The sequence below is a fragment of the Balaenoptera musculus genome, chromosome 15 (assembly GCF_009873245.2).
Source record: "Balaenoptera musculus isolate JJ_BM4_2016_0621 chromosome 15, mBalMus1.pri.v3, whole genome shotgun sequence".
Taxonomy (NCBI): domain Eukaryota; kingdom Metazoa; phylum Chordata; class Mammalia; order Artiodactyla; family Balaenopteridae; genus Balaenoptera; species Balaenoptera musculus.
In genome coordinates, this window is record NC_045799.1 from 82,171,814 (window position 1) to 82,199,728 (window position 27,915).

General features: G+C 58.0%; 2 protein-coding genes and 1 long non-coding RNA gene across 5 annotated transcripts; 2 read left to right on the top strand and 1 right to left on the bottom strand.

Annotated features, from left to right (window-relative positions):
- Positions 1-147: 147 nt before the first annotated feature.
- PDAP1 (PDGFA associated protein 1) lies at positions 148-10,371 on the top strand. 2 transcript variants are annotated; one of them, XM_036825292.1, is made up of 7 exons: positions 148-281; positions 3,788-3,879; positions 5,276-5,386; positions 7,298-7,419; positions 8,358-8,509; positions 8,693-8,761; positions 9,643-10,371. In XM_036825292.1, exons 1-7 carry the CDS (start codon positions 269-271, stop codon positions 9,699-9,701), a joined length of 618 nt encoding a protein of 205 aa, XP_036681187.1. In that variant the 5' UTR covers positions 148-268; the 3' UTR covers positions 9,702-10,371. The 2 variants fall into 2 exon arrangements, with proteins under 2 accessions (XP_036681187.1, XP_036681188.1); XM_036825293.1 differs by lacking the exon at positions 8,693-8,761.
- Positions 10,372-11,527: 1,156 nt separating this feature from the next.
- ARPC1B (actin related protein 2/3 complex subunit 1B) lies at positions 11,528-24,411 on the bottom strand. Of its 2 annotated transcripts, none has more exons than XM_036825281.1 (10): positions 24,296-24,411; positions 17,965-18,041; positions 17,108-17,212; positions 16,453-16,675; positions 15,593-15,700; positions 14,338-14,544; positions 14,178-14,253; positions 13,047-13,252; positions 12,156-12,246; positions 11,528-11,855 (listed from the first exon to the last, which is right to left on the bottom strand). In XM_036825281.1, the coding sequence occupies exons 2-10, from the start codon at positions 18,026-18,028 to the stop codon at positions 11,817-11,819; spliced, it is 1,119 nt and encodes a 372-aa protein (XP_036681176.1). In that variant the 5' UTR covers positions 18,029-18,041; positions 24,296-24,411; the 3' UTR covers positions 11,528-11,816. The 2 variants fall into 2 exon arrangements, with proteins under 2 accessions (XP_036681176.1, XP_036681177.1); XM_036825282.1 differs by lacking the exon at positions 24,296-24,411 and adding an exon at positions 23,483-23,687.
- A 949-nt stretch (positions 24,412-25,360) lies between these two features.
- Positions 25,361-27,752, top strand: LOC118880649. Its single transcript, XR_005016358.1, has 3 exons — positions 25,361-25,946; positions 26,909-27,129; positions 27,370-27,752. It is a non-coding gene; the product is annotated as an uncharacterized LOC118880649 (long non-coding RNA).
- Positions 27,753-27,915: the final 163 nt, after the last annotated feature.

The window sequence follows — 27,915 nt, forward strand, 5'->3', positions numbered from 1 at the left end:
CAGGCTTACGCGCTTCTCCCGGAGCGGGGGCTGAGGGTTCTGTTGCCCAGCAGCGCGCGTGCGAGCCTGGGCTCAGGCAGTACGTGGGACAGCCCGGCTTCCCTGAGGTCCCCGGTCCTCGCGGCGGCGGCGCCGGAGGCGGCGGCGTCGGCGGGCTGAGTGGGGACGGGGTTGGCTGGGAACTGGCCGGGCGGAAGAAGTCGAGCTCGAGGTATTTCCGGTTCCGGTGTCAGCTCGAGGCGCCGCCGCCGCAGCCGCCGGAGCCGCGATGCCTAAAGGAGGTGAGGGGCAGGCGCGCGTGGCCCGTGGGCCTCGAGGAGCAGCCCGAGTCCGGCTCCCGTTGTCCACTCAGCCCGCGGGCGCCTCCGAGAGCGGCGCAGAGGGAGGACCTCCGCGCGGGCTGAGGGCCAGGCCTGGGCCTCGAAGCCCAATTGTCCCGCTGGGGAAACTGAAGAGCGTAGCGGCCTCGAGCCACTCCCTCGGGGGTCTGAGGAGACTCGGAGGCTCTGGGTCCTCGGCGACCCGGAAGGCCGATCTAGGGCGCCCTTCTCCCGGCCTGGGGGGTCTGAAGTTTCCTCCCACTTTCAGGCTCGCGGGAGACTGAGTCACCGCATCGCGCGCCAGTGCCGGACCCGCCTGCCTCGCGCGTAAAACTTGGGTCTTCCTGGGTTCTGGGCGAGCCAGGCCTGCCTCTTGCGACCTAACTTGATGCTCTTAAGCCTGGCCGACCTAGCTTTGACTGCCCTATTCGAGCGGCTCGATGTGTGCCTTTGAGCCAGTCGCTTAACCTCCCCGAGTCTTAGTTTTCTCACTTGCAGGTGGGGTTGTGATTGTACCTACCTCACAATACTAACGCGAGGTTATAACTAGGTAACCCACGTGGAGAGCGCATCGCGGTGCTGGATAGTCGCTAAGTGCCCAGTAATAATTAACTACTGTTAGTTGTTAGACTTTGCCAGTTCCTTGGCCAGGAGCGTAAAGGATCCATGGCTTCCCAGTACGTTGTAGACCATGCTCCATCCGTTTCCCCCTTAAGGTCAATAGTGCTCGACCCGAAGCCCAGCTGTGTCACTGTCTAATCTTATGCCCTTGAACAAGTTCTTTAACTTCTTCCAGTCTGTTTTCCCCATCTGGAAATAACCCTTAGCTTGGAGAGTTGGGTCGGGGTCGTAAAACTAGAGCACTCGCCGTGCCTGGCTGGCTCCTGGCGCAGAACAGATGTTCAGCTGATATTGGTTGCTTGTGTGTCATGTTGGTTAAGATGCGTCAGCCCACAGGAAGATCTGCTTGGAGCTTTTACAAACCTAAATGACTTCCTGACTCTCTACTACCAGAGATATTGGGGTTTACAGAGCTGAATCTCTTTAAACTTAGCTCTCTGCTGGTTTATTCTGGTAGGAAAAGCCTTGTCTCCTCTGTGTTCCCCAGTCTCCTGTTCTGCAGAAGGAGGGGTACTAAGGGTACCTTCTGGCTCCAGAATTCTGGTTCTAAGAGTCCTACTTAATAGATGCTTTGAGCCAAGGTTGGAGGTTACAATTAGAAAATCCTAAATATGGATTCTTGTTTAAACGACTTGGCTTTTTGGCTTGTGAAAGCTTTATGGGCAGATAAGGTTTACATTTCTTGCTTGTGTTAATTTGCTTGAAAAGTAAAAGAGAACATGAAGGGACTTCCCTGCTGGTCCAGTGGCTGAGACTCTGTGTTCCCAATGCAGGGGGTCCGGTTCGATCCCTGGTCAGGGAACTAGGTCCCACATGCCGAAACTAAAGACCCAGCGCGGCCAAATAAATAAATAAATATTTTTAAAAAAAGAGAGAGAACACGAAGCTGTAAGTAGTAGTATAAAATTCTCCAAGGGCCAAGGACCAACTCTTGTTTCTGTTATGAAACCTGTGAAGCTTTTTTTTTTTAATTTATGTTTGGCTGCGTTGGGTCTTTGTTGCTGCACGCAGGCTTTCTCTAGTCGTAGTGAGCTGGGGCTACTCTTCGTTGCGGTGCGCGGGCTTCTCATTGCGGTGGCTTCTCTTGGTGCGGAGCACGGGCTCTAGGCACGCGGGCTTCAGTAGTTGTAGCACGCAGGCTCAGTAGTTGTGGTGCACGGGCTTAGTTGCTCCACAGAATGTGGGATCTTCCTGGACCAGGGCTCAAACCCGTGTCCCCTGCATTGGCAGGCGGATTCTTAACCACTGCGCCACCAGGGAAACCTCCTGTGAAGCATTTTTAAAGGCGTGGAAAGCTTCTGATAAGAGTTACTGTAGACCAAGCTAAGATCATTATCGCATAGCCAAGCGTGGGGGATGAGGACCTATAGTAGTCGATTTTTAGTTGTTTCTGTTACTTAGAGTATTAAGAGGGCAAGAAAAGATGTTGGCTTTTTGGATAGCAAACTTGATCTCTCACAGTAGGACTTTGATGAGCATAGACTGAGACGCCCCTGGGAACCCTGGGTAGTCATTAAAAATGGGTGGTGTGGTCTGCAGCAGCCCAATTATGGCTCTGCAGCTGCTGTTTAGGAAATCAGGGGAGGCCAGTATCTCTGCTACTGTCTCTGGAGTCCATAGCAGCTCTGGCTGCCTAATTACAGATTCTCTGCTCTCAGTGAGAGAGTCACGAGAAACCAGGTGGGCTGCAGCTTCCAGGAGAGGTGGAAATGGATCCAGGCCACAGCCACCGCAGCGTCCTCCAGGACCAGCTGAGGGGGTGCCGCCCTTCTGTAAAACTGGCTGATGGCTTCAGCAGGGGTCAGTCTAGTGTCTTGGCTCAAGAGGGTCAGACTGTAAAACTGATTCTCTGTGATGAACTTTAATTGCTAGTCACATTTTTTACTCTTAGAAGGTAGTCAGTTTTATTTTCAACTTTAAATAACTTTGTTTGCCTGTTGTGTTTCTTAGTCCAAGCACAAGAAAGTTTTCCCTTCTAGGTTTTAAGTTTTCTCTTTCTACCATACATACCACTTAGGTGAACGTGAAGTATCTTATTATATTCCCTGACACCTGTAGTAAATCGCCGATGTGACCAGTGGCTTTGTTTTTTTTTCCGCACCAGGTACTATATTAGGAGAGTACGAGTCATAGCAAACATTTTTGTAGCGCTTGTCCAGTGCCGGGCACTGTGCCAACATCTTTACATATGTTAACAAATCCATCTTCACAGCAACCCTATGTGGTAGGGACACAGACGAAGAAGCTGAGACTCTGAGAGGTTAAGTACCTGCCCAAAGTCACAGAGCTATTAAGTGGTAGAGCTGAGATTTGAACTCAAGGATTGGACCCCAACATTTGTGCTCTCCCCCACTCTGCTTTAGTCTCAAGTCTCCTTTGTCTATAAAGTGGGACCAGCCGTGATCGTGTGCCATAGGTTTAATCTGGGGATGAAATGAGCCCATAGCTATGACAGAACATTGCAAGTAAAGAGCACTGTTGTGACAGCGGGGGCGAGAGTTACATGTTCCTCATGACTGCGTCTGAGTCCGCTGTGGTTGGATAAAGGGAGCAGGGCATTTAGCCAGTCGCTCCATGTGGTACAGCCTCCCCCAGATCCTCCCCTCGGGTCTTATCTGGGAGAGCCTGCATCCAGTACACGGTTTGGGACTGCATCAGGTGATTGTGTGTTGTCTTTTTTGTCCCTTTGAACACATGAGGGTACAGGTTTGGGTGGTGCTTGGTGAGGGGTACCTGAGGTCTGCAGCCTCTGCTGAGAGCACCTCAAGCAGGACACAGCCTGGGGCCCAGGGCAATCGAGGAAGCTGCTTCCCTCCCGCCTTCCTAAACTGCCAATCCTTGTGCAGGGAGAAAGGGAGGCCACAAAGGCCGGGCAAGGCAGTACACGAGCCCCGAGGAGATCGACGCACAGCTCCAGGCTGAAAAGCAGAAGGCCAGGGTGAGTACGTGCCTGTCCGGGCCACTCCAGTAGCCCAGGGCGGCACCCTGCGCTTTTGGCACCCGGAGAGGCCAGGCAAGGACCACCCATTCTCAAGAAGAAGCTAACACCTGAGGTTCGATGGGAGGGGGCAGGCAGCAGGGAGCAGATGGGAGTCCCAGAGCAACCGCTGAGAGTCAGGAGGAGAGCCATCCTCTGACTGGATCAGTTAGAGCTTTGTCCACTCAGCAGCCGGTGCCTTGGTGGGTCTCTGTTCGTGGTCCTGTGTTCCTGCTCCTGCTCCTCTCTCCCTCGCCCGGCTCTGCCCGTCTGCAGCTCGGGCTCTCAGCACCCCTACTTGTGTGCTCCAGCCGTGCAGGGCTGCTGCCAGCCCTGCTGTGACGTGATGCCCTGCCTTCCCACGCCCCCAGCAGGCAGAGTGCCATTCGTTCCTTCGGCCCTTGCTCAGCATCCCCTCCTCCGTGACTCTCACTGATGCTCCCCACGCTTCCCCCTCCCGTCGAAGCCTAGGCGGTCCCTCTCTTCTGTTCCCCCAGTCCGTTTTCCAGCCCACTGTCGGGAAACAGAACGTGTTTCCATCGTTGGTGTCCATGTTCCTACCACACCATTAGATCCTCACCGGGCTAAGGGCCAAAGGGAGCACAGTCAGGCCGGATGAGGGGCACGGCTGTGAAGTGTCGGGGAGAAGGGGAAAGCCACATCAGAGGGGGATGGGGTGGTGTGGGGTGGTGGGGAGGGCCTGGTGGAGGGACCAGAGGCTGACCAGGACCTTGGAGAGCGTGCGGGCAGGTGCCAAGGGGCAAAGGTCGTATGGTTTTTGTAAGGGATGTTTTCGGCGGGGAGGCCAGAAAGGTAGAGGGAAGCGGCCTGCCGGTGTGTCGTCATGGGAAGCCGGCACAGCCGGGCCTCTGTGTGGGCAGGTTGGAGTGGCTGGCCCGCCACTGCCTGAGAGTGGAAAGCAGGGGGGCTTGCCCAGGACAGCGAGGACAGTTTGGCAGCTCCGCGTGGCAGCAGGGAGAGCGGGAGGGAAGCTGAGCAGGACCGTGCTTTCCAGCCCCACAGCCACGTCCTTTGGACCCTAGGAGACGAGCTGCTCACCCTGGTTGTCTGAGGTACCTGGGCTGAGAAGAGGAGCCGGGCCTTTTGTGGCTGTACGAGGTGGTGGTTGGACTGGCATTGGCTTCCAGGCCGTGGAGCCTCGTGGACAGGCTGCCTCTGACGCGGGTCCCCCGCTGGGCGCCGGCATGGCAGAGTAGGACCCGGATCCCACTTGGTGCCAGCCTTCTGGGGGCCTGGTTTCTCAAGGGCCACAGTCGGGGGGTGGTGGCGGCTGGATCACAGTCTTGGGGGTTTGTTTTGCATTTTCGATACCTCACGTCGTCCATTTCTGAAACAGGAAGAAGAGGAGCAAGGAGAAGAAGGTGGAGATGGGGCTGCAGGTGACCCCAAAAAGGAGAAAAAGTCCCTAGACTCAGATGAGAGCGAGGATGAAGAAGATGATTACCAGGTACTGAGTCTGAGGGGGGCCTGGGACCTAGACTCATCCACTCCGCAGACATTACCCGCCCCAGTAGTACGTGCAGAGTCCTTGCTCTTAAGGGTTTACGTTGTTATAGGGAGGTACAGACGATAAGGAATGAATGAACAGTATGATTTCAAGCAGCCAGAAGTATTATGAATAAGACAGACGTGATCGAGGGTACTTGGAGTAGTGTGTGCTGAGGAGGTGACTTTTAAACTGAGATCTGAAAAACAAGGTGGAGCCAGCTGTGTGAAAACTGTTGTGCAGAGTAGTTGAGGCAGCCAGGTTAGCAAGGGCAAAGGCCCTGGGGTGGGAACAACCTGGGCAAGTTCAAGGAACAGAGAGGCTAGTGGGGCTGTGACTTGGTGGGTACGAAGTGGAGTGGTCAGGAATGAAGGAGGAAAGGTTGGCAAGGGCAGCTCCTGTGCGGCTGTTGAAGGGTTTTGGTTTCATTGGGTAGGTAGTGGGCAGCTGGCAGAGGCCTTGAAGTGGGAGACAGAGATGACCAGATTTGCTTTTTTCTTTTTTTAATTTTATTTATTTATTTATTTATTTATTTTTGGCCGTGTTGGGTCTTCGTTGCTGTGCGCAAGCTTTCTCTAGTTGTGGCGAGCGGGGGCTACTCTTCATTGAGGTGCGCGGGCTTTTCATTGCGGTGGCTTCTCTTGTTGTGGAGCATGGGCTCTAGGTGCACGGGCTCCAGTAGTTGCAGCACGCAGGCTCAGTAGTTGTGGCTCGTGGGCTCTAGAGCACAGGCTCAGTAGTTGTGGCGCACGGGCTTAGTTGCTCCGCGGCATGTGGGATCTTCCTGGACCAGGGCTCGAACCCCTGTCCCCTGCATTGGCAGGCGGTTGCTTAACCACTGCGCCACCAGGGAAGCCCACAGATTTGCTTTTAAAAGATTGTTTTGGCTCCTCTGCCGAGAGTGAGTTGTAGGGTGTTGAGGGTGGAATCCGGGAGACGGCAGCAGGCATCCAGATGAGAAATCGTGGCTGCGTTAGGCTGGTGGCAATGGCAGTGGAGAGGAGTGGGCGGGTTCAAGCCATGTCTTAGAGGTAGACTCACTGGGCTTTGCTGAGGGAAAGAGAAACAAGGTTGTGCTTAGGACTGGGAGGAACGGGGCGTGTGAGGGCTGAGTCTCCAGTTCTGTTTCAGACAAGTTAAATTTGTGATGTCAGGTATCCGGGTGGAGGTGTATACGTGTAGCCGATTGGGTAGAGGTGCCTGGAGCTCTGTGCGGTGCTCAGATTAACTGGCATTTGGAAGCTGTCTCCATGGTCTCTTAAAGAGAAAAGCTGTGTTGACAGGGCCTGAAACTTTGATCGAACCTGTTACGTCTAGCACTTGTGCTCTCACTTCTTTCTGAACTTCCCCAGGGCAGGTGGGAGGTGCAAGCTCCAGGTTCTTGTGCCACCTCCCCAAACCTGTAGACTGTGTGACTCGTTCCTAAGTCCCATTTCCCCGCCGTCACCCGGATGGCTAGGGATTGGCCCGCCCTGCTGTGGGGATCCAGCATGCATGGCTTGTTGCAGTCAGGCATGGCGTTCCATGGAAAACTGCTTTCAGAGGCTGAGCTCGAAGTGAGGGAGTAACTCTCTGTGCTGAGAGCTTGTGAGTTGGCCTCTGCCACCTGTGAAACTAGGATAACGATCCCTGGTGGCCGGGACTGGGCACAGGATGGACTCTGGTCACCCGCCCTCGCTCTCCCTGCACCTCCCCAGCTGGTGAAGACACCCCTGCGCACTGTTCCCAACGTGAGGCTGGGCCAGGAGTCACGTGGCCTGGGGGTGGAGCGGGAGTTTGTCCTAGTCCAGGAGGGCTGTGGAGATGGGGAGTGGCCTTCAGGGGCTCTGCAGGCCAAACTTCTCCGACGGCCGGCTTCTTGTCCTATCTTAGCAAAAGCGCAAAGGTGTAGAAGGGCTTATCGACATTGAGAACCCCAACCGGGTGGCACAGACAACCAAAAAGGTCACACAGCTGGACCTGGACGGGCCCAAGGAACTTTCAAGGAGAGAAAGGTAACCTCTGCTTCTGAGCCTTGTGACTTGGGCCAGGGGCTGAGGCCCCCAACTCTGCCCTTGCTTCCTGGGCTCTTGAGGTCCCCAGTGGCTGGGTGGGCGCTCCGGCTCTGGTATTTATTTCTGTGTCATCTCATTCTCCCAAAGGCCCTATATTCCCCAAAAAACAAAGCAAAAAACAGAATTTTTTCCCCCAGTGGAAGCATAGCAGGAAAAACAGAAATTATGCTATAGCCCCTTCCTCCCGGACACCCCACTCCAGGGATACTTCCCTTTTCCAGCCTGATCTGACCCTTCTTGGCCTGCATCCATCCCTGATGTCGTGGCCATAGGGATTGGGAGGGGACTGGGGGCCTGTGCCGTCCAGCACTGTGCAGGGAGGTCCACCAGCTGCCCCAGTCCTCTCTGAGTCCCAGGTGAAAATGGAGCTGCAGAGAACTCCCTCACAGGCTGTTCAAGGATCACACCGAGTGCTCCAGTGCCCTGCACACAGCTGGTCTTTAACAAGTTGTTCCCTGACTTTTCATGGCCACCAGGTGACATCAGGGGCCTTATAGGAGGTTGAAAGCTGCTAGGAAAAGCCACCCTGATTCCTCTCCTGACTGGGTTGCTCGATTTAAATCCACCTGCTGTGCTGACTCCGTGACAGCTGAGGGGGTTCTCTGAAAACCCTGTGGGGAAGGCCCACAAGCTTGGGGTGTGATTGGAGGCTGCTGAGGAGTCTCCCCCTCCGGCAGCTTCTTTCTCACCAGTGAAACCCCCTCTGAGGTTGCAGAGTGACAGCCACTGCTGACTTGTTTGCTGAGTGTCCATCAAGGAGGGGGCACACGGAGCTAGGGCCCAGGCCTGAGTGCTTGGGCTTTATCCTGGCTCCCACATCCAGCTCAGCCGATAATGGTGGGGAAGATGGCCCCTGTGACACCATTTTACCCAAACAGAGAAGAAATCGAGAAGCAGAAAGCAAAAGAGCGTTACATGAAAATGCATTTAGCGGGGAAGACGGAGCAAGCCAAGGCCGACCTTGCCCGGCTGGCGATCATCCGGAAACAGCGGGAGGAGGCTGCCAGGAAGAAAGAAGAAGAGAGGAAAGGTAAGTCTTGAGCCACTGGTGTGGCAGCCTGACTGCTTCTGGACAGGCCACCAAGCCCTGCACTTCAGCGTCCTTGTCGTGAAGTGGTATGGGGTCAGACTGTTCGGTAGAGGTCTACCGTGTGGGGGGGGGATGGGTGTATGTGCACGTGCGTGCTCGTCTGCCTGCCTTTCTCACTGTCAGATGGAGGTGGGTGTTCCTGCCCGCCACCTCCCAAGATGCTAGGAGGGTCCAGCAGCAGCGGAGTCAGATGTGAGTTTGAATCTCAGCAGAGCACTGTCCACAGCATCTGAGGGAGGCCTCAGGATGCACCTACCTTAGAGGCTAGAAGGTTCCCCTAAGGTCTCTGGTGTCTGTGTAACCTGGAGAGCTGCTTGGGGTAGCTCTTCATATTTCAGCATTTCATATTTCAGCTGGATGTCACAGATGAAATCTGGCCCAGGTGTCCCTCTTCCCCCCTGCCTTCCTTCCAGTGGGGCCAAAGGTGGTAGGGATTCTTCCAGGCCAGGTGGGCTGTGGGGAATCGGTCTGGTTTAAAGGAGCATTTGACTCATGACCTTCTGGCCTCATGCACTCCTCTCTCCATATGTGGGGGGCCATGAGTGTGTTGGGATCTTGCTGTCCTGCCTTCTAGGCCTAGAGATGGGAAATCAGTTGCCCCAGGGCATTGTCACCACATTGGAGATACCCAGTAATCTCATCTTCCCACTAGTAGCTCATTTCACAAACCTCAAGCAGGAAAGGACCTCATGTGTAACTATTTGCATGTTGCTGATTGCAGGCTTCAGAACCCACAGGGAGAGGTTGGAGTTACAGGGCTCTGCCTGGGGGGTGGGCTAAGAAGAGTTTCCATTCGCTCAGTAGATTGTGTGTTGGTGGGCTTTTGTGCAGGGGGCAGCCACCCAGACTCCGCGAGAACGTCTGGACACGTGGGTCCGGTGGCTTCCAGGGGAGGGCGTCAGGCCGGGCCCTTCTCCTTGGGTCTCTTCCTCATCTCCCAGCTGAACCAGTTGCACAAAATGTTGTCTTGAGGCCTTTCAGACCTACAGTTGTATTATGATTCGGGGGTGTGCGGGGCTGTGTATATGGAGGAGTGGTTTTGTCTTGTAACTCCTTCCCTTCCTGCTCCTCAGCAAAAGATGATGCAGCTTTGTCAGGAAAACGAATGCAGTCGCTCTCCCTGAATAAGTAGCACGGCCTGTGGGAGGAGATAGCAGGGAACTGGGCCGTGCTGCCAGGACCCCTGCCGTGTCTCACCCACCCTGTGCCCCGGCGCCACTGCAGCAGCCCCTCACGGCGGGGAGCCCCCCACGGCTCCTCTTCATCTTGGCACAGAAATCGTTTGGGGGGATGGTGGGTGGGGGGAGGGGCAGCTGCTGTCTTTGAGACAGAAAGATGCAGGACAGCATTTCATATGTAACCATTTGAATGTTTTGGCTGTTTTTAGAATTCAGAACCTTTGTTGGGGGGTGCCTGGGAGGTGGGGTAAGAAGAGCTTCCATTTGTCTGGTAGATTGCGGGGCAGGGGGCAGTTGAGCCACAGTAGCTGCTGACAAGTCTGTGATGGACGGCCCCCTGTCTGTGTTGCCCGGGCGCCCGACCAGGGGGCCTGTCACCTGGGAGCCAGGGCCCTGGGTCTCTGAGGGTCATGGCTCATCCCCAGCCAGTCCCCTCTGACTGAGGCTTCCCCCCTGACCTTCCCACCCTACTCCCTACCCCCGACTCTGGCCAGGCCCCGGGCCCATTCTTAACCCTGCCCATGGATCATTTCAAGAAACCTGTTTACTGTGTAGCACCCAGGCAAAACATGCTCCACAAGTCCAACTTGTATATTTGGCAAATTAAACTTGACATTATCGTAATTCTGGTTCTGTGATCTGTCTCTGGGCCCCCATGCCTGTGCTGTTTTCACCCAGCAGGACAAGGTGTCACTCTCAGGCAGGCCCACCCCAGGGTTTGGGTGGCACCAATCTGGGTACGGGGACTGGACCCCGGGCATCCGAGCTGGGAGAGACTTCAGGATACAGGAGCCAGCCCCCTCCCCTCCTTTTACCAAGGAGGGACCTTAGGCCAGAGGGGCCAGGGACCTGTGCACAGCACATAGCGTCCTGTCCTCCTGGTGCCCCCTGGTGGTGACAGCCTTAGGATTTCAGGGCTGGGAGCAAGCGTCCCAACACCCAGCATGACTGCTAGGCATTACCCCGTTCGTGGTGGGACGGCAGTGGGGAAGCATTACCTCGTTCGTGGTGGGATGGCAGTGGGGAAGCCGAGGCTTAACACAGTCACGTGGGCGCCTGTTCTGCTTATGCACCCCTCCAGGAGGGGCGCCGCCTCCTAAACAGCAGTGCCCTCCGCGCGGTCCCTAGAGGCGAATGGGCGCCAGGCAGGGGCTCGGTAAAGACTAAGGGGAGCTGTGTAGCCTGAGCTGTCTGTGGGGACTGAGAATTTTTATCTCCTGATTGATTTAAAAAAGAATCAGTGGGTCTCCTCTCACAGAGGAGACTATCCTGAGGGACAGGCCCTAGAACAGTGGGGGAGGAGGCTTCCTTAGGTATCGTTTGTCCTCCAGATGTGAGGACAGTTCACAATTAGATCTACTGATGTAATTCATTACCTAGTTAGACTAAAAGAAGAACCATGATTATGTAAACAGGTAACTAAAAAGCACGTGATTAAACAAAAACAAACACCCGAGTAAAATAGGGATGGGAAAAAAATCGTCCTAAAAGATGATGAGCAGTTAGTAGAAACCAACCGCAACCATCAAGTAGAGAAATCATAAGTTTCCACTAAAGCCCAGAACCAGCCCACAATGTGCAACCACTTGTCTAGGAATCTGACTGCTGAATGAGTGACAGGAAAGACACCTGGTCCTGGCAGCTCCCAGACTGGACCGCAGCAGGGAAGGAACCATTTGGGGGCAGCCTCTTGGGTTTAAGGATCAGCTGTGCTGGCAAACAAAAATAAGCTACCAGTGCTCTGCCCAAACTAACCTCTCCTTCCAGACACACAGGCCGGTGTGTCTGCAGTTGCATTTTTATTACCTCCACATTTTGAAGCAGTTCATGACCAGCAGAGTGCTTTGGGGACATTTTTTACAATAAATGAAAGCATTTCTTTAAGAAAAAGGCAATTGTTCCTTCAGTAGGTAAGCCTCCCGCCCCACCCCGCCCCTCCCCTCCCCACCTGAGGGAGCAGCCCGTGGGGACCCGAACTGGTACCCTAGAAACATCGAGCAAAGCGATCCTTCGCCTCCCTGACCCCCTTCCCTCAGCAGCTGGGATGAGGGCGGCAGACTCCTCACAGGTCATTTGATCTTGAGATCCTTCAAGGCTGACTCCAAGCTCTGGAAGGAGACAAGGAGAAGACAGGCTGGTTCTCAGCTGTCCTGCAGACACCCCACCCACAGGGACCTGGCCTGGGACAGAGAACCTGGTCTTTGGGGTCAGGCAGACCTGGGTTTGAATCCCAGCCCTAAAGGAAAGTGCTGCAGAGGGTGCCAAGGCCTAGATGCCAAGGAGCCCTCACCCCACTGAAGGGCCCTTCTGCAGGAAAGAAGAAGAAGGACTGGGGCATCCAGGTGGCTGCCAGGGAGAATTGGGCGGCCTGGGGGGAAGCGAGGCGGTGTGGGGAGGGCAGGCCTCACCTTCACGTCCCAGATGCTCATGCCGCCGTCCATGCCTGTAGTGCAGAACTGCGAGCACTTGGCCTTTCCCCCGCTGAGCACCGAGATCTGGCTGCAAAGAGGATGAGGGCTTCACAGATCCCAGCCTGTGCCCACGGTGGGCCCCGGCCCACCCTGCCCTCCAGGAGCTCCCCAGCTTCTGCGGGAGCTCACTCCGGTGAGTGTGAGTGTGTGCGCCCAGTAGGGACAGCCCAGGAGGCCGGGCTGCGAAGGACCACAGAGGACGACAGGACGGGGCTCCGGAGTCTGCTTTCGGGACGAGCACTAGTCCCTGTGCAAGGAGCACAGGGCAGCCGGGCAGGTGGCACAGGACGCACAAAGGCCTGGGCAGGGGCTGAGGGCACGCGTGCTGGGGGATCAGAGTGACCGAGCGTGGCAGGGCAGGGAGAAGCAACAGACGGCACTGAGTGGATGCAGGGCTAGTTCTGAAGAGCCCTGAAGGCCGGGCAGAGGAGTTCAGTCTGAAGACATTGGGCCAGGCAGCCACAGGAGGGTTTAACTAGCCAAGGGGCAAGGTCAGAGTCTCGCCACACTTCTCCCTCTGATTTGTCCTGGGGTGGACGCCTGTGGCTGGCGGGATCCGGGAGTCTCTGGCTCTGGTTCCACTCTAGTCCCTCAGGGAGGCTGCTGTGAGACCCTTCGTTCCGCCCCGCCCCGCCCCTCCAGTCACCACCCGGCCACCCCCCAGAACGGTCCCACAGCGCGTCCTGAAAACTGAAAACGCAGAGCGAGGCTGACTGCTCTGCCCCCACCTGATGCAAAACCTCGAGAGACTGACCGGCTTCCTAAGTGGGCCCGCACCTCGACGCTGCCGGGGTGGGCGTGGAGCTCGCCCTTCGGCCCCGCCCTCACCTGACGCTGTTCTTGTGCAGCGAGTCCAGGCCCCCGCTCGCCGCCGCGCTGCCCTCCGAGCTAGCCTTCTTGTCGAGGTTCTGGAAGCGCTCACGGGCCGTCAAGCCGCGCTGCGAGCTTTGCTTGGGCACGTCCAGCCGCCCACCGAAGCTCAGCGTCCCCGCGGCGCCATCGTAAGTGAACAGCACCGGGAAGCAGTCGTGGCCCTGCAGCGGGGAGGGGCGGGGTGCCATTGGAGCGCCCCCTTTTTCCTCCCGGGGAAACCCAGGCTGAAGGGGAGGTGCAACGCTGAGGGGCACCCGGCCGCAAATTGGGGGGTCCCAGAGGCTGGATGCAGGGCTTGGGTGTAGCACAGGGAAGCCGACGCCAGCTCGGGGACACAGCCGGCGACCCCAGGTGTAGTAACAGGGACTGGATGTCGGGGCTGAGCAGCTAGGAGCAGCCCCCTCAGCCCGCAGGGCCAGCATTCAGCTGAGAAAGCTGGTCTGGGACTTCCCTGGGAGCCCAGGGGGCCTTGTCCTGCCTAGACGGTTACACCTGCTCTGGGAGAGACCCCACAGCTGGACGTTCGTCTAGGCAAAGCAGGCCTGATCCCCCTCTGGGACCCCATTAGGTTTCCTGAGGCCTGAAAAGAGCCTTGACAGGTGGGCAGGAGAAGGGAGGGAGAGTAGTGCCCTTCTGGACACACACAGGACTGCACTCCCCCACAAGCACTCATTCTCTGAGTGAGGAGGTGTGGTCCTGTCATTTCCATTGGCCAATAAAATGTAAGCAGAAAGGTTAGGATCCAGGACCCAGTTCCCCACTTCCCCTCCTCACTCCACGGGAGACAAAGCTCCCATCTGCACTGAGCAGAGCCCCCCTCACAGCGCCCACACTGGACAGTCAAAGTGAGCAAGAAACAAACCTTTACTGTGTTAGGCCACTGCTGTTGGGGACTTTTTTGTTGTTGTTACCGCAGCATAACCCAACCTATTCTGACCAACAGAGATATGGATGGATGTGGGTGGATGGATGGGAGGAAGGAAAGGAGGGAGCGGGGACAAGTAGAGGGCTGCCTGGGCATCTCGGGGCTCGCTGGGAGACCTGCTGTCACCGGCCCCTGCTCCCCCCCCCCCCCCGCCCCCTTACCGCTGCCACCAGACTGTTTTCTGTGATGAAGGTCAGGGCCAGCAACGGCAGCGTTTCAGAGGCCAGAGTCGCGACGCTGAGTGAGAGAGCGACGTCAGCCACGCCGGCCCCTCGTGCTCGGTGCCTGGGTCGCCCCCCCATTCGGGTGGCCTGTACTCACGCCATCTTCTTGTCGGCATCAGCCAGGCACACGGTGCTGTCATGGCTGACCCAGGCCACACGGCTGCCGCTGGCTGAAAAGCAGACACCGTGCACCCAGCCGCAGCTACTGCTGGACTCAAACATCAGCTCCCCGAAGGGCATCTTGGAGCCCCATGGGGTGGGTGCTGGCCGCTCCTCCACCTCCTTGATGTAGGCTGAGAAGATCCTGCCGGGAGAGGCAAAAAAGGGGGCGACCGGGGCTCTGGGAGGGGCCTGACAGGGGACTCCCTCTCCCAAACTGGCCTGCTGAGGCCAGAGCACCCGGCCGAGGTCAAGGGTACCGGAGCCGGCTGTTCGTGACCTGCATCTTCGCGCTCGGACAAGTCTGGGCCTCGGTGCCCACTCTGTGCAACGGTGTGGGGTCAGGAGATCTCCCCGCTCAGGGTCCCGGGAACTCCCGGGGCCCTCGGGGCCCTCACCTGAGGACTGACCATCCACGGCTGACGCGGCTCCCAGGGCGTCTCCTGTCCCCCTCACGGTGACCACTACACGCCAGGGCTAGCCCCTAGGATGTGCCCCCGCTCCTGCTCTGCACCGTGAACCAATCGTGCCTCCCTTCCTGCCAGCTCCACCAGCTCCACTCTCCATCCCAGGGCCAGCCGGAGTCATCTCACAGGTCAGGGTGCCGACGAGCCTCATCAGGACCTCGTCCCCTCTGTGCCTGGGGCCTCTGGGGCCTGCTGTAGCCTCATTTCCCAGGGCAGATGCAGAAACCCAGGCCATCTGCCTGGAGCTGGGAGCCGGAGGCCTTGGGAGACTCGGGGCAGGGGGTGGTAATGGGCCCAGAAGTGACAGACAGCCAATGGCAGGTGGAGACTCTTTGTTCCAGGCCTTAAGATAACGAGGCAGGGTTTGTCCCAGCCTATCAGTCATTTATACCTTATTGTGAAAAAGTACACCCACTCATTTTCCCTCAGATAGAAGCCAATAAGCTGAAGGAGTGGGAGGTTCTAATGAGCACAGGAGGGCCTAGAAAAGAAACCTTGCTGACGGTAAGCGGTGGCAAGGGGCACATCATTCTAAGGCCCCCCAGAGGCTGGAGAGAGGACCCAGGGATGACCCTTCAAAGAGCAAAACCCCACAGAAGCTCGACGGAGGCCCCCAGGTCACCTGCTGGCAGCAGAGCTGGTCTGGAAGGCGGGTCGCGGGGCTCCCAGGACAGCTGCCCCCCACCCTCCCACCCGTCCCTGCGTTGCTGGCAGGGCCCCCCTCACCGGCACTTGAAGTCGCAGGAGCCGGCGGCCAGGAGCACATTGTTGGGGTGCCAGTCCAGACTCAGGATGGTGGAGCGAATGGGCTTCTTGATGTGCTTGCAGACCCACCTGGACACGGCAGGCAGACAGGTAGGGAGGAGACAGGGACACACAGGTGGGCACCCGCCAACCCAGAGGCTCCAGGCTCCCACTGGGCCCTGCAGACCACAGAGGTCCCAGGAGGAAGGGGCCTGGGCCCAGGCCAGCAACGTGCCGGGTCCCACCCTGGGTGGGGACTCCACCCCTGGTCTTGCGACAACCCTGGGGCAGCTCAGTGAGGAGAAGTCACGAGGCCGCTAACTGGTCAGGGTGGGATTTGAACTCGAGTCTCTCGGACTCCAGCCTGACCTCCCGCCTGGCCTCTGCCCTCAGGGACCCAGGGGAGAAGATCATGACGTGCCTGGGAGCTTGTGATTGGGCCCTGGAGTGTGATGGGCCGGGAGCCTTGGGCGAGTGATCTGCCTCAGGGCCTTTGCGCATCTGTAACGTGGGGACTGCAGCAGACGCCCAGTCCAGGGGGCTGATGGGAGGGGGCGGGTCAGTGCCAATAGGTGTGCAGGGCTTAGCGTGATGCCTGCAGAGGCAGCCCGGGTGCCGCCTGGGCCCTTATTACTGAGACGGGGCTGTGGGAGGGCGGGGGGCTGTACAGAGAGCCCTTCGCCTCACCTCCAAGGGCCAGAGAGCACACACTTCCCCAGGGTCATGTGAACAGGGGTCCTGACTCCCCGTCCCGTGCTTTCTGGGACCCTCTTGCCCCACCACCTGTTGGTCTGCAGCCCCAGGTCCCTCCCAGCCCACTCTGGCCCCGCCCAGGCACCCACCAGTCGTTTTCCTGCTCAAAATAGCAGATGGAGATGACACGGGAGCCACTGCCCACAGCGAACTTGTTCTCCTGGGGAGCCCAGCGCACACAGCGAGCGGCGCGGTTGATGCGCAGGATGACGAGCGTGGGCTTCCACGTGCGGCCTTTCAGCGTCCACACGTAGGCATTGCGGTCTGTGCCGCAGGTCACGATGCGGTTACTCTCGGGGGCCCAGTCGATGCCTGTGGGGTGGGAGGAGGCACTAGGCTGAAGCCATCCAAGCAGAGGTGGCTCTACAGTGTACGCATAGGAGGGGCTTAGAGGCCACAATCGGGATGAAAGCTGCTCCAGGGGGTGCTACTAGAGTTAACTGGGGGTGTTACAGCTCTCCCAACTATCAGCAAACATGCTAGAAGGCCAAGCCAAGAGACAGAAAAGAAACGGGTCCTTGGTAATGCTGAGCTGCTGGATCACACCTTTCCTGAAGACCTTAAACTTCTGAGTTTTTCAGTAACATAAACCAATCAATGTAATCCCTTTATAACTTAAGCCAGTTTGAATCAGGGTTCTGTTACTTGCAACCCAAACTATCCTACCTAACACAGGGAGTAGGTGGATGGCCCGGCCCTGCCCTGCCTTCTTTCAGGAAGATGACCCCAGCCAGCCCAACCCACCTGTCACCTGCCCGTTGTGCTCCTTGAGCTCGTGCACCTGGACCCACTTGTTCCCGCTCTTCTCATAGATGTGCACCTCGTGGTTGTTGGGGCAGATGGCGATCTCTGCAGGAGAGATGGGCAGGCGTGGGGAGGAGGCATGCGTGCCCAGGCTCCCCCCTTCCCCCATGACTCCCCACCTTCTCAGGCCACCTGAGCAACACTTTGTCCTCTGCTAATGCACTCTCCTCCTCTGCCTCAGGTCCTGCTGGGCCCCCCTTGGGACTCCTCCCCAGGGGCTGGCCACCCCTCATCTGCACCCCACAGCCCCAGTGTCCCCAAGGCAGTCTTGCAAACCTCCGGGAGCTCTCCCTGCCCCCTGCTCTGCCCCTGCTCCAGCCACGGTCTCCTTGCTGCTCCTGATGACACCAGGCTCTGCCGCCTCAGGGCCGTTACACCCACCCTGGCCTTTGCACGCTGGCTCCGTCACCTCCTTTGGTTCTCCATGCAAACGTCACCTTCCCTGAAAGCCCCTCCCTAGCCCCCTTTTCTAAACTAGTGCCTTGGCTCCTTCGCTTTCGCCTCACCCTTCATGTTTCCTCAGAGCTCATTTCACTGCAGGTTACGTTTCCCATCCCCAGACCCTCCCGTAGCCGTCAGCAGAGGGCAGACCCGCTGTCGTGCCCACCCGGTCCTGGCGCCCAGAGCAGCGCCTGGTGCAGGCAGGGCCGTGCTCTCGCCTCCAACCCTCAGTGCCCGCTCGCCTGGCTGCCCTGCTTGGGTCCCTTCCCTCCTAACACTCAGGATCTCAGGATTGGGGGTGAAGCAGGGGGACAGCTTCCCGCGTCATCCGATGGGGGGGGAGGGGGGGCACTCACGGGTGCGGTCCTTGTTCCAGGCATGGCAGCTGATGGGCTCCACCAGGAAGCTGTGATAGGCCATGGCTGCTCGGCTCCTGTGCCCAAGACAGAGAGGGAAGCCAGGTCAGCCCCGCCCTGCCCCAGCCGGCCTCGCGGGAGGGCAGCAGGGGCCACCCTGGCCTCCCGACTCTGGCCTAGCGCTTTGCTTCCCTCCTGGGGCCTCAGTTTCCCTCCTCATGAAACAGCAGCTCTCATGGGATGTGTCCGAGGCTCCAGGGGACAAAGACAAAGGATGGGGTGGGGAGTGGAGGCGGGGAATGGGGGTGTGGGCGAAGCCACTACCATGAGTGGGGTGTGCTGGGACCCTGCCCCAGACAGGCCATCACTCATCATCTGTGCCTCAGTTTCCCCATAGGTGGAAACTCTCGCTCCCCAGAAGGAGTGAGCCAGGCCTCCTGGCCTTCGCACATGCTGTTCCTTCCCTCTGCAGGGAAGGTCAAGCCTGATGTGTCTTGGAGGCCAGTTCTGTCCACATTTCACACTGGCGTGCTAGTCTCTCTACACCACCAAATGTCCACCCCTGTTCTATGCGGCAAAGTCCTGCTCAACTGGAAAGACCCAAAGAGATCATCACTTCCTCACCCATTCTCTCCCCACCTCAGCTTCCCAGAGTCATGGGTAGAGCCCAGCAGCACTGCCTACCAGCTGTGTGACCCCAGCATATCACTCGCCCTCTCTGAACCTCAATTTCCACATCTGCCAAATGGGAACAGGAATCCTGTCCCCCGCCCGCCGAGGTGTTAAGAGGGTGAAATAAGACGACACACCACGCCTGGCACATAGTAGGTGATCATGAAATGGCAGCGCTTTGTCTAGAATGGATGTGCCGGCACCCGGCGTGCTTCACCTGTTTAGGGGTGGGCCTCCCGGCCGGACCAGGGGCCGATCCGGGGGCACACGAGCCTCAGGTCTTCTCACTGGCTGTTCCCTCGGCCTTCGAAGCTCTTCCCCCAGATGCCTGCACTGCTCCCGCCCTCGCTGCTGCCATTCAAGTCTGTGTCCAAGGCCACCTTCTGAGCAAGGCTGCTGTCCACCCCACCTCCACTGTCCACCCCACCTCCACACTCCCTAGTCCCTAGTTTTCTCCAGGGGATAATCTTACTGAACACGTGTTACCTTGTGCTCATTCATCCTGCCCGTGTCTTTCTCCCCCTGCTGGAAAGTAACGAGCTTGATGGAGACACACATTTCTGACCATCTTGTTTACATTTCTATCCCCGGCGCCTAAATGCGTGGCACATAGTAAGCACTCAATAAATGTTTGATGAACACAATTGTTTACTGCCATTAGTGTCCAGCAGAGTAAGTTATTTTTTAAAATGTAAAAAAAAAAAAAAAAAAGCCACACCACATTCCCTGAACGCTGCACTCACCAGCTCTAAGCCCTCCTGTATTCTCGACTTGAGCCCCAGATGACGGATGTGAGGGCTGCGGTTGGAGGGGAAGCCACCTGCCGGAGTCACGTGGCCCTGACGTGGGCGTTCCCAGGCCCTCGGCCGCCTCCCCCACCTGACTGGCAGGTTTGTGGCCGGAGGCTGGGCCCCAGGAAGGCCGCTCCTCATCCTGGATCTGAGCCCTGACCTTCCCGGAACCCTGGAGTCTCTCTCTGCCCCCAGGGGGGGTCTCGACCAAGACCCCTCTGGGAGGAACAGCACTGAGTTGGGGCCCAGGCACGAGGGTCAGGCTGCAGTGACATCCATCATACTGCTGGGGACTCCGGGGCTCAGCGACCACAAATCCCGCTTTAATTTATAGCAGGAAGTCCTGGAAAGTTCCTAAAGCGGCACAGACCACCGCGCACACGTGCACGGAGAGGGCAGGGACCACCGCGCCTGTTCCCGCAGGCCTAGAGCAGGGCCCTGAGTGGGTCCCCGGGCAACATTTGCTGAGAAAGAAGGTGGACACACACAGCCAGGCGGAGGCCACACACACGCACGCGTGGTCAGCCTTGCACGCGCGCGCACGCACACACCGCTCCCATACACACACGTGTCAGCCTTGCATGCGCACACGAGCACACCGCTCCCACGGCGGCCGCCTCCCCAGCCTCTGTCTCCTTATAAGGCCTCTTTGTGTAAAGCAAAGGCCCCGGAAGTGGCCTCGGAGCCCAGGTCAGCAGGCCTGACGGGGTTTCCCCAGGCACTTCTGCTGCATCCGGCCTGGGTGGGCAGGGGGTCATCCACGTCTCCACCGCAGATGCCAAGACTCAGAGTGGGGGGGAGCACCTAGGCCTGTCCACTAAGCTGTGCTGATCTGCCTGCCCCCATTCCCCAAGGTCACAAATGGGGCAGGGGGCGGGGCGGGGGGGTGGTGGTTAAAGCCAGAAACCCACTTCCAAATGCCAGCTAGGTTCTTCTTGGCGCCTGACTCCACAGGAGGCCAACCACCCCCTCCCCTTCACCCCAGAAGAAGCCCAGGGGGTCCCTGGACCCTAGACTCAGCCGGAGCAGAACCCAACTTCCCAGCTCCAACTGTCCCGGGCTCACTGTCTGGCCAGGCATCTCTGCCCCTTGCGGGCTCTTGGCGAGAGTGTCCAGACGTGTGGGCCGGGCTCTAACAGCCTGTCTAGGGACTTTTCAGAGTTTCAGGCTGTGAAGATGGAGACACTGGCTCTACAGAGGACCGCGGCCCCCATACTTGCCAATATCGCAGCTGAGAGGGCTTGGGGACCCTGCCCATTGTTTCCTGGGACCCAAAGGTTCTCAAGGGGGAGAGGGAGGGGCTGATAAAGACGGCCACAGCACAGTGGGACAGACAGGTTCAGAGCACACCTATCAGCCGATCACACTTTAGCATAAATTCAGACAGAAATACTCTCTCGTCTACTGACCCACACTGTACAGGGGGGAGGGGGTACGGGTGGAAGGGGTGGCAGAGAGGAAGACGTGTTTTCCCCTTTTCATAACTTTTTCATAACTTCTGCAAAGCGGTTGAAAGCAGCAGGGCCTCCCGAGGACTCCCTACCCCCACAGGTTACAAATGCGGAAGTGGCAGCCCAGGGAGGGGCGTGGCTTCTCCAGCCACTGCAGGCTTGGGGATCATGGGATCATTCCGTGTGGTCAGATCCAGGAAAACAGCCTTCACACCAGGCCACCCCGCCACAGGAACTGTGACTGAATCATTCCCAGGGAAACCTCTACCCTACCAAGGGGCGGCAGGGGAGGGTGGGGCGGGCACTGCCCGAGTGTGGACAACGCAACCGCTCAGCGGTGTCCCCTGGTGGAGACAAAGGCAGGCTGAGGCCATGGCCCCGGGAAACCCACCCACTCATCGCTGTGACCCTGTGAGCCAGCCCTGTGGACCCATTTGATTGTCAAGGACAAAGAGAGAGGAGGGGGCCCTGGGGATGGCGTTGGCACTGGGAGTCCACGTCTAGTGCTCTGTGCCCCCATCACCCTGGAAAGAGAGTGAGGCTGGGGGAGCACAGGCCAAACCCCGACAGACTCCCCCAGCTGGCTCTAACCGCCCCCCACCAGCCTGGAGCCGGGATCTCCCTGTGCTCCAGGTAGCTCTTCCCCCGTGTCTGGCACACAGTAGGTGCTCAGGATGAATGGACGGGGGATCACGCAGGGCTGGGAGAGCAGCATGATGGCTGGGAGGAGCTTTGGGTCTCCAAGGTGGGGCGTGGGTCTCCAGGCGTGGGGTGCCAAGGACCATGTACCGGGGTGTGGACATAAGCTGCACGGGGACAGGTATATTTGTTTTATTCACAGATGAATCCCCAGTACCAATTAGAGTGCCTGGCACAAAGTAGGTGCTCAATAAATATTTCTTGAATGTGGTTGCATGAATGAATCACATTCGTCTTATGGTATACTCCTTATAGACCAGCCCTATTATTTCACCGGTACATGTATGCAATTTGTAAATATTTACTGGGGAGTATGCACTAAAGATTTTTTCCTTACAGCGTCAACGATCCAAAAAGCTTGGAAATCATCAATCTAAAGGGTCCTCTCTGAGGATTCGGGGAGAAAACAGCTCCCTTCCAAAGCAAGGCAAGCCAGGCGAAGCCCCCAGCTGCCCAGCCAAGGGTCTCAGGCCTCCCATCTCTTTCTTACATGCTGGGGGCAAATTCTGACTCTCTCCACACTGACTGGGTGCCCTCCGCCAATGTTTCCCCCACATCTCTATCCAGAAAAGTCTGGGGCTGGACGAGGCACCAGCTGTAGGTTCTTTCTTGCTTTCAGAGGAGCTTTGCCAGCCCAACCTTCTCTGAATCCAGAGGTTTGACTGCATTGGAGGCTAAACCAGGCAGGAGCTGCCTGCAGCAAGGATCTCTGCTCTGCAGGCACTCAGGGAAGTCCCCACCCAGCTCAGCCACTCCAGGGAGCTGCCAGCAAGCCAGTTTGCGCATGTGCTGAGCAGTTACTCAACTTCCTGTTGTGTGTGGAACAGCCCTCGTCACCCCAACAGACCAGCCAATCCCTCCTCCCCAGCTCCGCTCTTGAGGTCTTACAAACCAGGCAAAGTCAAGAAACACAAATGCAAATAATCCTAAGGCACCATAAAGCATCAGCTAAAATAATCCAAACCAAACAAAACCCCAAAACACATAAAACTCAATGCTGGCAAGACTGTGGAGAAATTCTCATTTGTTGCTAATTTGTTCAGCCTTCCTGAAGGGCAATGTGATAACACTCAATCCAACCAACTGGGTGGGAACAAACAGAAGAACACAAACAGGAACTTAAAAATTGTTAACGTTTTTGGTGGCATAAATTCATTTTGGTGCTAAAAAAAATAGCCGACTTTTTTTTTAAAGCAAACATGTTCATAATAATCCTCTTTATAATGGTGACAGGATAGAAAAATCCAGATGCCTACAAATATGGAAAGAGAAATAGTGATATGAACATGTTGTTATAAGACCTATGTGGATAATATACAAACACTTACGTAATTAACTATGTAATTAATTAACTTACTTGGTTTTTTTTTTTTTTTTTGCCACTTGGCTTGGGGGATCTTAGTTCCCCCACAGGGGATCCAACCCTTGCCCCCTGCAGTGGAAGCACGGAGTCCTAACCACTGGACCGACCTGGCATCTTTAAATGCCCGGAATTTACCCAGTACTTTGACATACATTCTCTCTTTTACACCCTAAAACAAGCCCAAGAAGTTTTCCAGTGTTTGTTTTAACCTTCATCTTGTACAGGAGGAAACAGACTCAGACAAAAGCCAAACTTTGCTCAAAGTCACCCCACTCCTAACTGGCACAGTTTGGGATTCTGACCCCGAATCTCAGAGTTTAGGTTCACCTGGACACTTTGATAAATGTAGGCAGGCCTTATAAATAACAGCAAGGACAATAAAAGTGCACGTTTAGGCCCTGTGTGTGCCTTACACACATGATCATATTTAAGCCTCACAACATGAAAGTTCCCCATTTTCTAGATAAGCAAAGTTGAGGCCCAGAGAGGTTAGGTGGCTTGCAAGGTCGGTGGCCACTGATGGAAGAAGCTGGCGCTCTTACCAGTTTCTGGCCCCGGAGACCTCGCCGGCGGGGGTGCTCTTAACCACCGGGCAGCACTGCCCGCCAGGCGGGAGGAGCCTGGGGACAGCCCGGAATAACCTGAGAGCCTCGGCGTCCGCACCAGGCTCGCTCCTGCGGCTTCACGCCAGTCACTACTGTGTCCCTGTCACCGCCCGAGGTCCCGGCCCTGGCCGCGGTCCCCACGCCGCCGGCGACGGGGGGCGCCGCTCGGAACGCTCCGGTCTAGCGCCCGGGAGCTGAGGAGGGAGCGTTCCGGACCCGGCCCGCCCCTCCCTTGACCGGAGCCCTCGGACCGGGCCCAGCTGGCGGGAGGCGGGCTGAGGGAGGGGGCGGTGGCCGGGAGGGAGGGAGGGAGGGAGGGGCGAGGCGAGGCGGCGGGGGCGCCAGCTCATTTCCCGGCTGGAGCAACCCGGAAGGCTGGAGGACGCAGGGGAAGTGACTGGGCGTGGGGCCCTGCGGCCCGAAATAACGGGGCTCACCGACGGCGGGGCAGAGGCGGGGGGAGGTGGGAGGGGGGAGGCGAGGGGGGGGCGGACGCGCGGGCCGGGGCGCCCCCAGGGCGCAGACTGCGGGGGGCTGGGGGGAGCGCTGCGGTTCCCTCGCCCGGAGGAGGCCGCCCGCCCGCAGCCCGTGCCCCGCGTGTCCCCTCACCTCCAGGCGGGCCCCCTGTGGCCCTTCTCATCCCCGATCTCCCGGCGGCCCCTCGTTGCGTCCTCCCCACCTGCATGAGGTCCCTCCCCGCGCTCCCCACGCCCACCCACCCCCCTCCGGGCCGCTCCCGCGCCCCCTCACCTCGGGGCGCCGCGGCCGCGGACTCTGGGCAGTCGACGCGCCGAACCGGCTCTGGGCCCCGCGCAGCTCTGCCACTTCCTCGTGGGCGGGGGGCGGGGCCTCCCGGCTCAGCCCCGCGGGGACCGGGCGGGACCCGGGCCGGCGGCTAGCGGTTGGAGAGCCCTGGTCCCGCCCACCCCCCCGGGGCTGGGGCCGAGCCGACCCGGGGCGCCCTGACGGCGTGCGCCCCTCGCCCCCTGGCGGGCGGGGAGACTGAGGCTCGGCGAGGGCGGCACCGCCCGGGCGGGAACCCGAGCCCGGCAGCGCGCACGGCCCCCACCCCCGCGAGCGGCCTTGGGGAGCGCCGGTGGCCCAGCAGCTTAGCTGCCTCTCCCGGCCTCAAGCCCCGGCCGCGCGGGGACCAGCCCTCCATTCGCGAGCGGATGCCCGCTGGGCGCCCAATGTGCGGGGTGTGGGCAGTCAGGGGAGCCGAGGCAGCCCGCCCGCCGCCGGGGTCCTCGCTTCAAAACGGGGGCGCCAACCCCCGGCTGGTCCAGTTCCTTCTCAGTGCCGACTTCCTGCCCCTCTTTGCACCGCAGATCGCTTCCGACCCTTAAGTTACCCAGCGGCCTCGCAGCCGCCTGTATGTGGGTCTTGGGCCAGGTAGGCCCGGCGGTCTCTCCATCCCTGCCCTCTGCCTCATCAGTGGAGATGTGGCCAGGTGGTCCCTCCCGCTAGGATTCAGCTCAGCTGGTCAGCCAGGCACTAAGTAGAATCACGGATGGGCGTGGGGTCTTCGTGGGTCTCAGGAGGTCCGGGGCCAGGCACCCACCCTGTCAGGGCTCCCCGCTTTGACCCATGCTGTTCTTTCTGCCTGGAACACTTGTCCCACGCTGTCCCCACCTGGCCCGCTTCCCTTTATCCTGCAGGACATGAGTGAGTGTCTCTTAGGTCACTCTGTCCCTGACCCCCTCCTCAACAGGATCCTGTGCTCACCAGTCCTGGCTCCCATTACACAATTCAACACCTGGGGGCAGCCGGGAGAATGAAAGGTGTCCAAAGGTGAGGAGCACTTTGAGGTGAGCACACAGGGTGCTTGGGAAACTTCAGCTTCGATTAGTAGGACCCTGGCCTTCCTGGCTCTGAGGAGACACTGAGGGGCTGTCAGCAGGGCCCCCCATCCAGCCTTGGCAAATCCAAGTGATGGCTTTAGTCAGAGAAAAGTTTCAGATGGTCTGTACTGGCCACCCCCATCCCGTGAGGACAAGTGCAGTTTAATGCTGAGGTGACACTTGTGTCCCTGCCTTCCATTTACCCCTCTGCAGCTTTGCAGATGCCCAGGGAACCATCCCAGGTGGGACTGAGCCCCATCTCTGATGGTGGCCCCTGAGTGCTCTCACCCAATCAGCTTGTGGTCTCCCTGCCCCACCTCCTGGACTTGTGACCTGAGACAGTGGGTCAAAGCAAAGCCCAGGATTTCGAATGAAGATAGAGGGGAAAGCAGCGCCTTCTGGAATTTGAACACGAAAGTGGAAGAGCCACAGGGAAGCCTGACAACCGGGGGCGGGGGGGAGGGGGGAGCATGATGGAGAGAATCCCAGGAAATGACCAGAGCCCTGGTCAACCTCTGACTGGCAGCCTGAGCCCAACCTGCCTCCGGGGGTTTCTTCAGGTACGTGAGCCAAGGAATCTACTTTTTAAGCTGGTTTGAGTTGCTTTTCTGTTACTCATCCCTAAAAGCATCCTAACAAATATGCACAGCTGAGGACTCCCTCTTCCTCACGAAACTGAGCTAATTTGATGAGAAGAAGACTCAAGCTTAGTGCGAGCAGAAACCATATTTGTATTATTCACGCTGCTCTTCCCGGGGCCGAGATCAGTGCCTGGCAGCCAGGAGCACTCAGTATGTATTTGCTGAATGAATCAATGAATGAACAAACCAGTGGGGTTAGAAACTTGAACCCACTTCCGGCTCTGCCACTTAACCTGTAGTGTAACTTCAGTCTTCTTGCAGCGCCTGGGTTTCCGCATCTGTAAAGTGAGGCTAATTCCTAACAAGCACTGCCCGGCCACCTCACAGGCCTGCAGTCACTGTGGGAAGACCCAGTAGATGGGAAACACACCTCAAGCTGGGAAGCGACAGGGGTGTTATTTGAAATGGCTCCCTTGGGGAACAGTCTTCTAAGCCTTAAATGGAGCAAGTCCTTGGGTGAGGAGAACCTGGGGGTGGAAGAATTTCATCTGGAGCTCAAAGAACAGCTCAGAGAGCTTTCTATTTCTGCCTGGAATCTGCCTCCCCTGGTGCCCTGGGATGAAGGTCCTACACTCTCCCTTCTTCCCCGCCTTCCCAGGATTCCCAGGAAGGCAGCCACACACCCAGGCTGACTCCTCAGGGCTGGCTGATTCGAGGAGGGCCGTCAGTTGGGGTCTGGTGCAGTGTTTCAGGGCCATCAAGGTCCTCCCTGGCTCTCTGCTCCTTCCTCCTTGCTGCACTGGCCTTACTGCCTCCTGGTCACAAGGTGGCAGCCTAGCTTCAGGCTTCTGGACTCAGGAGGTGGTGGGCTGGCCAAGGCAGCGGGAGACCAGGGAGGAAAACCTTCCAGAAGCACGCAGCGCGATCTCCTTCTGTCTCAGCCCCTGCCCACCCCCGAATGGGGACCATAGGTCTCCCCCTGAGATCGAAGATTGACACCTGGTACCAGGAGGGAAGAGGGGAGACCCTGGGCCTCCTTCCAAAGCCACGCACACATGGAGGTCTGGAACACACACAGCACTCCTCAGCCGGGGCCTGCTCACACCCCTTCCAAGCCGCACGGCTCAACTGAGAAACCGAGGTCTACCAGGAGACCCCACAGGTATCGCCGGGGGGGGGGGGCCCCTCCTGGTTCCAGTGACATCACCCTGCTTCTGAGTGCGGTGACAGAACTGGGCTGGGTCGCTAGGCATCTCCCCTGCCTGTCACCACCCAGCAGGGAGCATGCTTGGTGGTTACCCCTGGGGCTCTGGAGAGGCTGCCTTGATACAGGCTGCCCTTCCTCTCTGAACTTGCGTTTTGTCATCTCTAAGATGTGGCAGTCACAGTTCTAACCCTGCAGGGTTGCTGTGAGGAGTTCCTGCCTATCAGCTGCTTCCCTTGGTGCCCGGCACCGTGACCTTGTGTGCGTGGCACACGTTCTTGCTGTGTTGGATCCGCGGATCCTTCCTCATCAAGCCCCACTCAGGTGACTGGCTCCTCTACCTTAGTAGCTTTCAAACTTTTTTTGACCATGACCCCCACGGACACATGTTGCGGCCTAGTCCACAGCCCCCTGTGTATCTGAAACAGAAGTACCATGAAGCAGAACTTACTACACGCAATGCAGAATGTTGTTTTCTCCTCCAAGTACCAGCCGTGATTTTACAACCTACAAATGGGCTCTGACCCTCAGTTTGAAAAACTCAGCTCCAGACCATATTTCCTCCTTTTTTTTTTTTTTCCTGCCGTGCCGAGCGGTTTGTGGGAGCCTAGTTCCCTGACCAGGGATCGAACCCGTGCCCCCTGCAATGGAAGCGCAGAGTCCTAACAACTGGACTGCCAGGGAAGTCCCTCCTCCCCTTTTCTGAATGGCCTAGTGGATTCGTTTCCTGTTACTGCTGGAGCA

Coding starts and splice junctions, on each gene's coding strand:
- PDAP1 (XM_036825292.1), top strand. Junction 7,420..8,357: donor GAACTTTCAAGGAGAGAAAG/GTAACCTCTGCT, acceptor TTACCCAAACAG/AGAAGAAATCGAGAAGCAGA. Junction 8,510..8,692: donor GAAAGAAGAAGAGAGGAAAG/GTAAGTCTTGAG, acceptor TCTCACTGTCAG/ATGGAGGTGGGTGTTCCTGC.
- ARPC1B (XM_036825281.1), bottom strand. CDS start 18,028: ATGGCCTATCACAGCTTCCTGGTGGAGCCCATCAGCTGCCATGCCTGG. Junction 16,676..17,107: donor GCACAACGGGCAGGTGACAG/GTGGGTTGGGCT, acceptor CCCACCCCACAG/GCATCGACTGGGCCCCCGAG. Junction 15,701..16,452: donor TTTGAGCAGGAAAACGACTG/GTGGGTGCCTGG, acceptor TGCCGTGTCCAG/GTGGGTCTGCAAGCACATCA.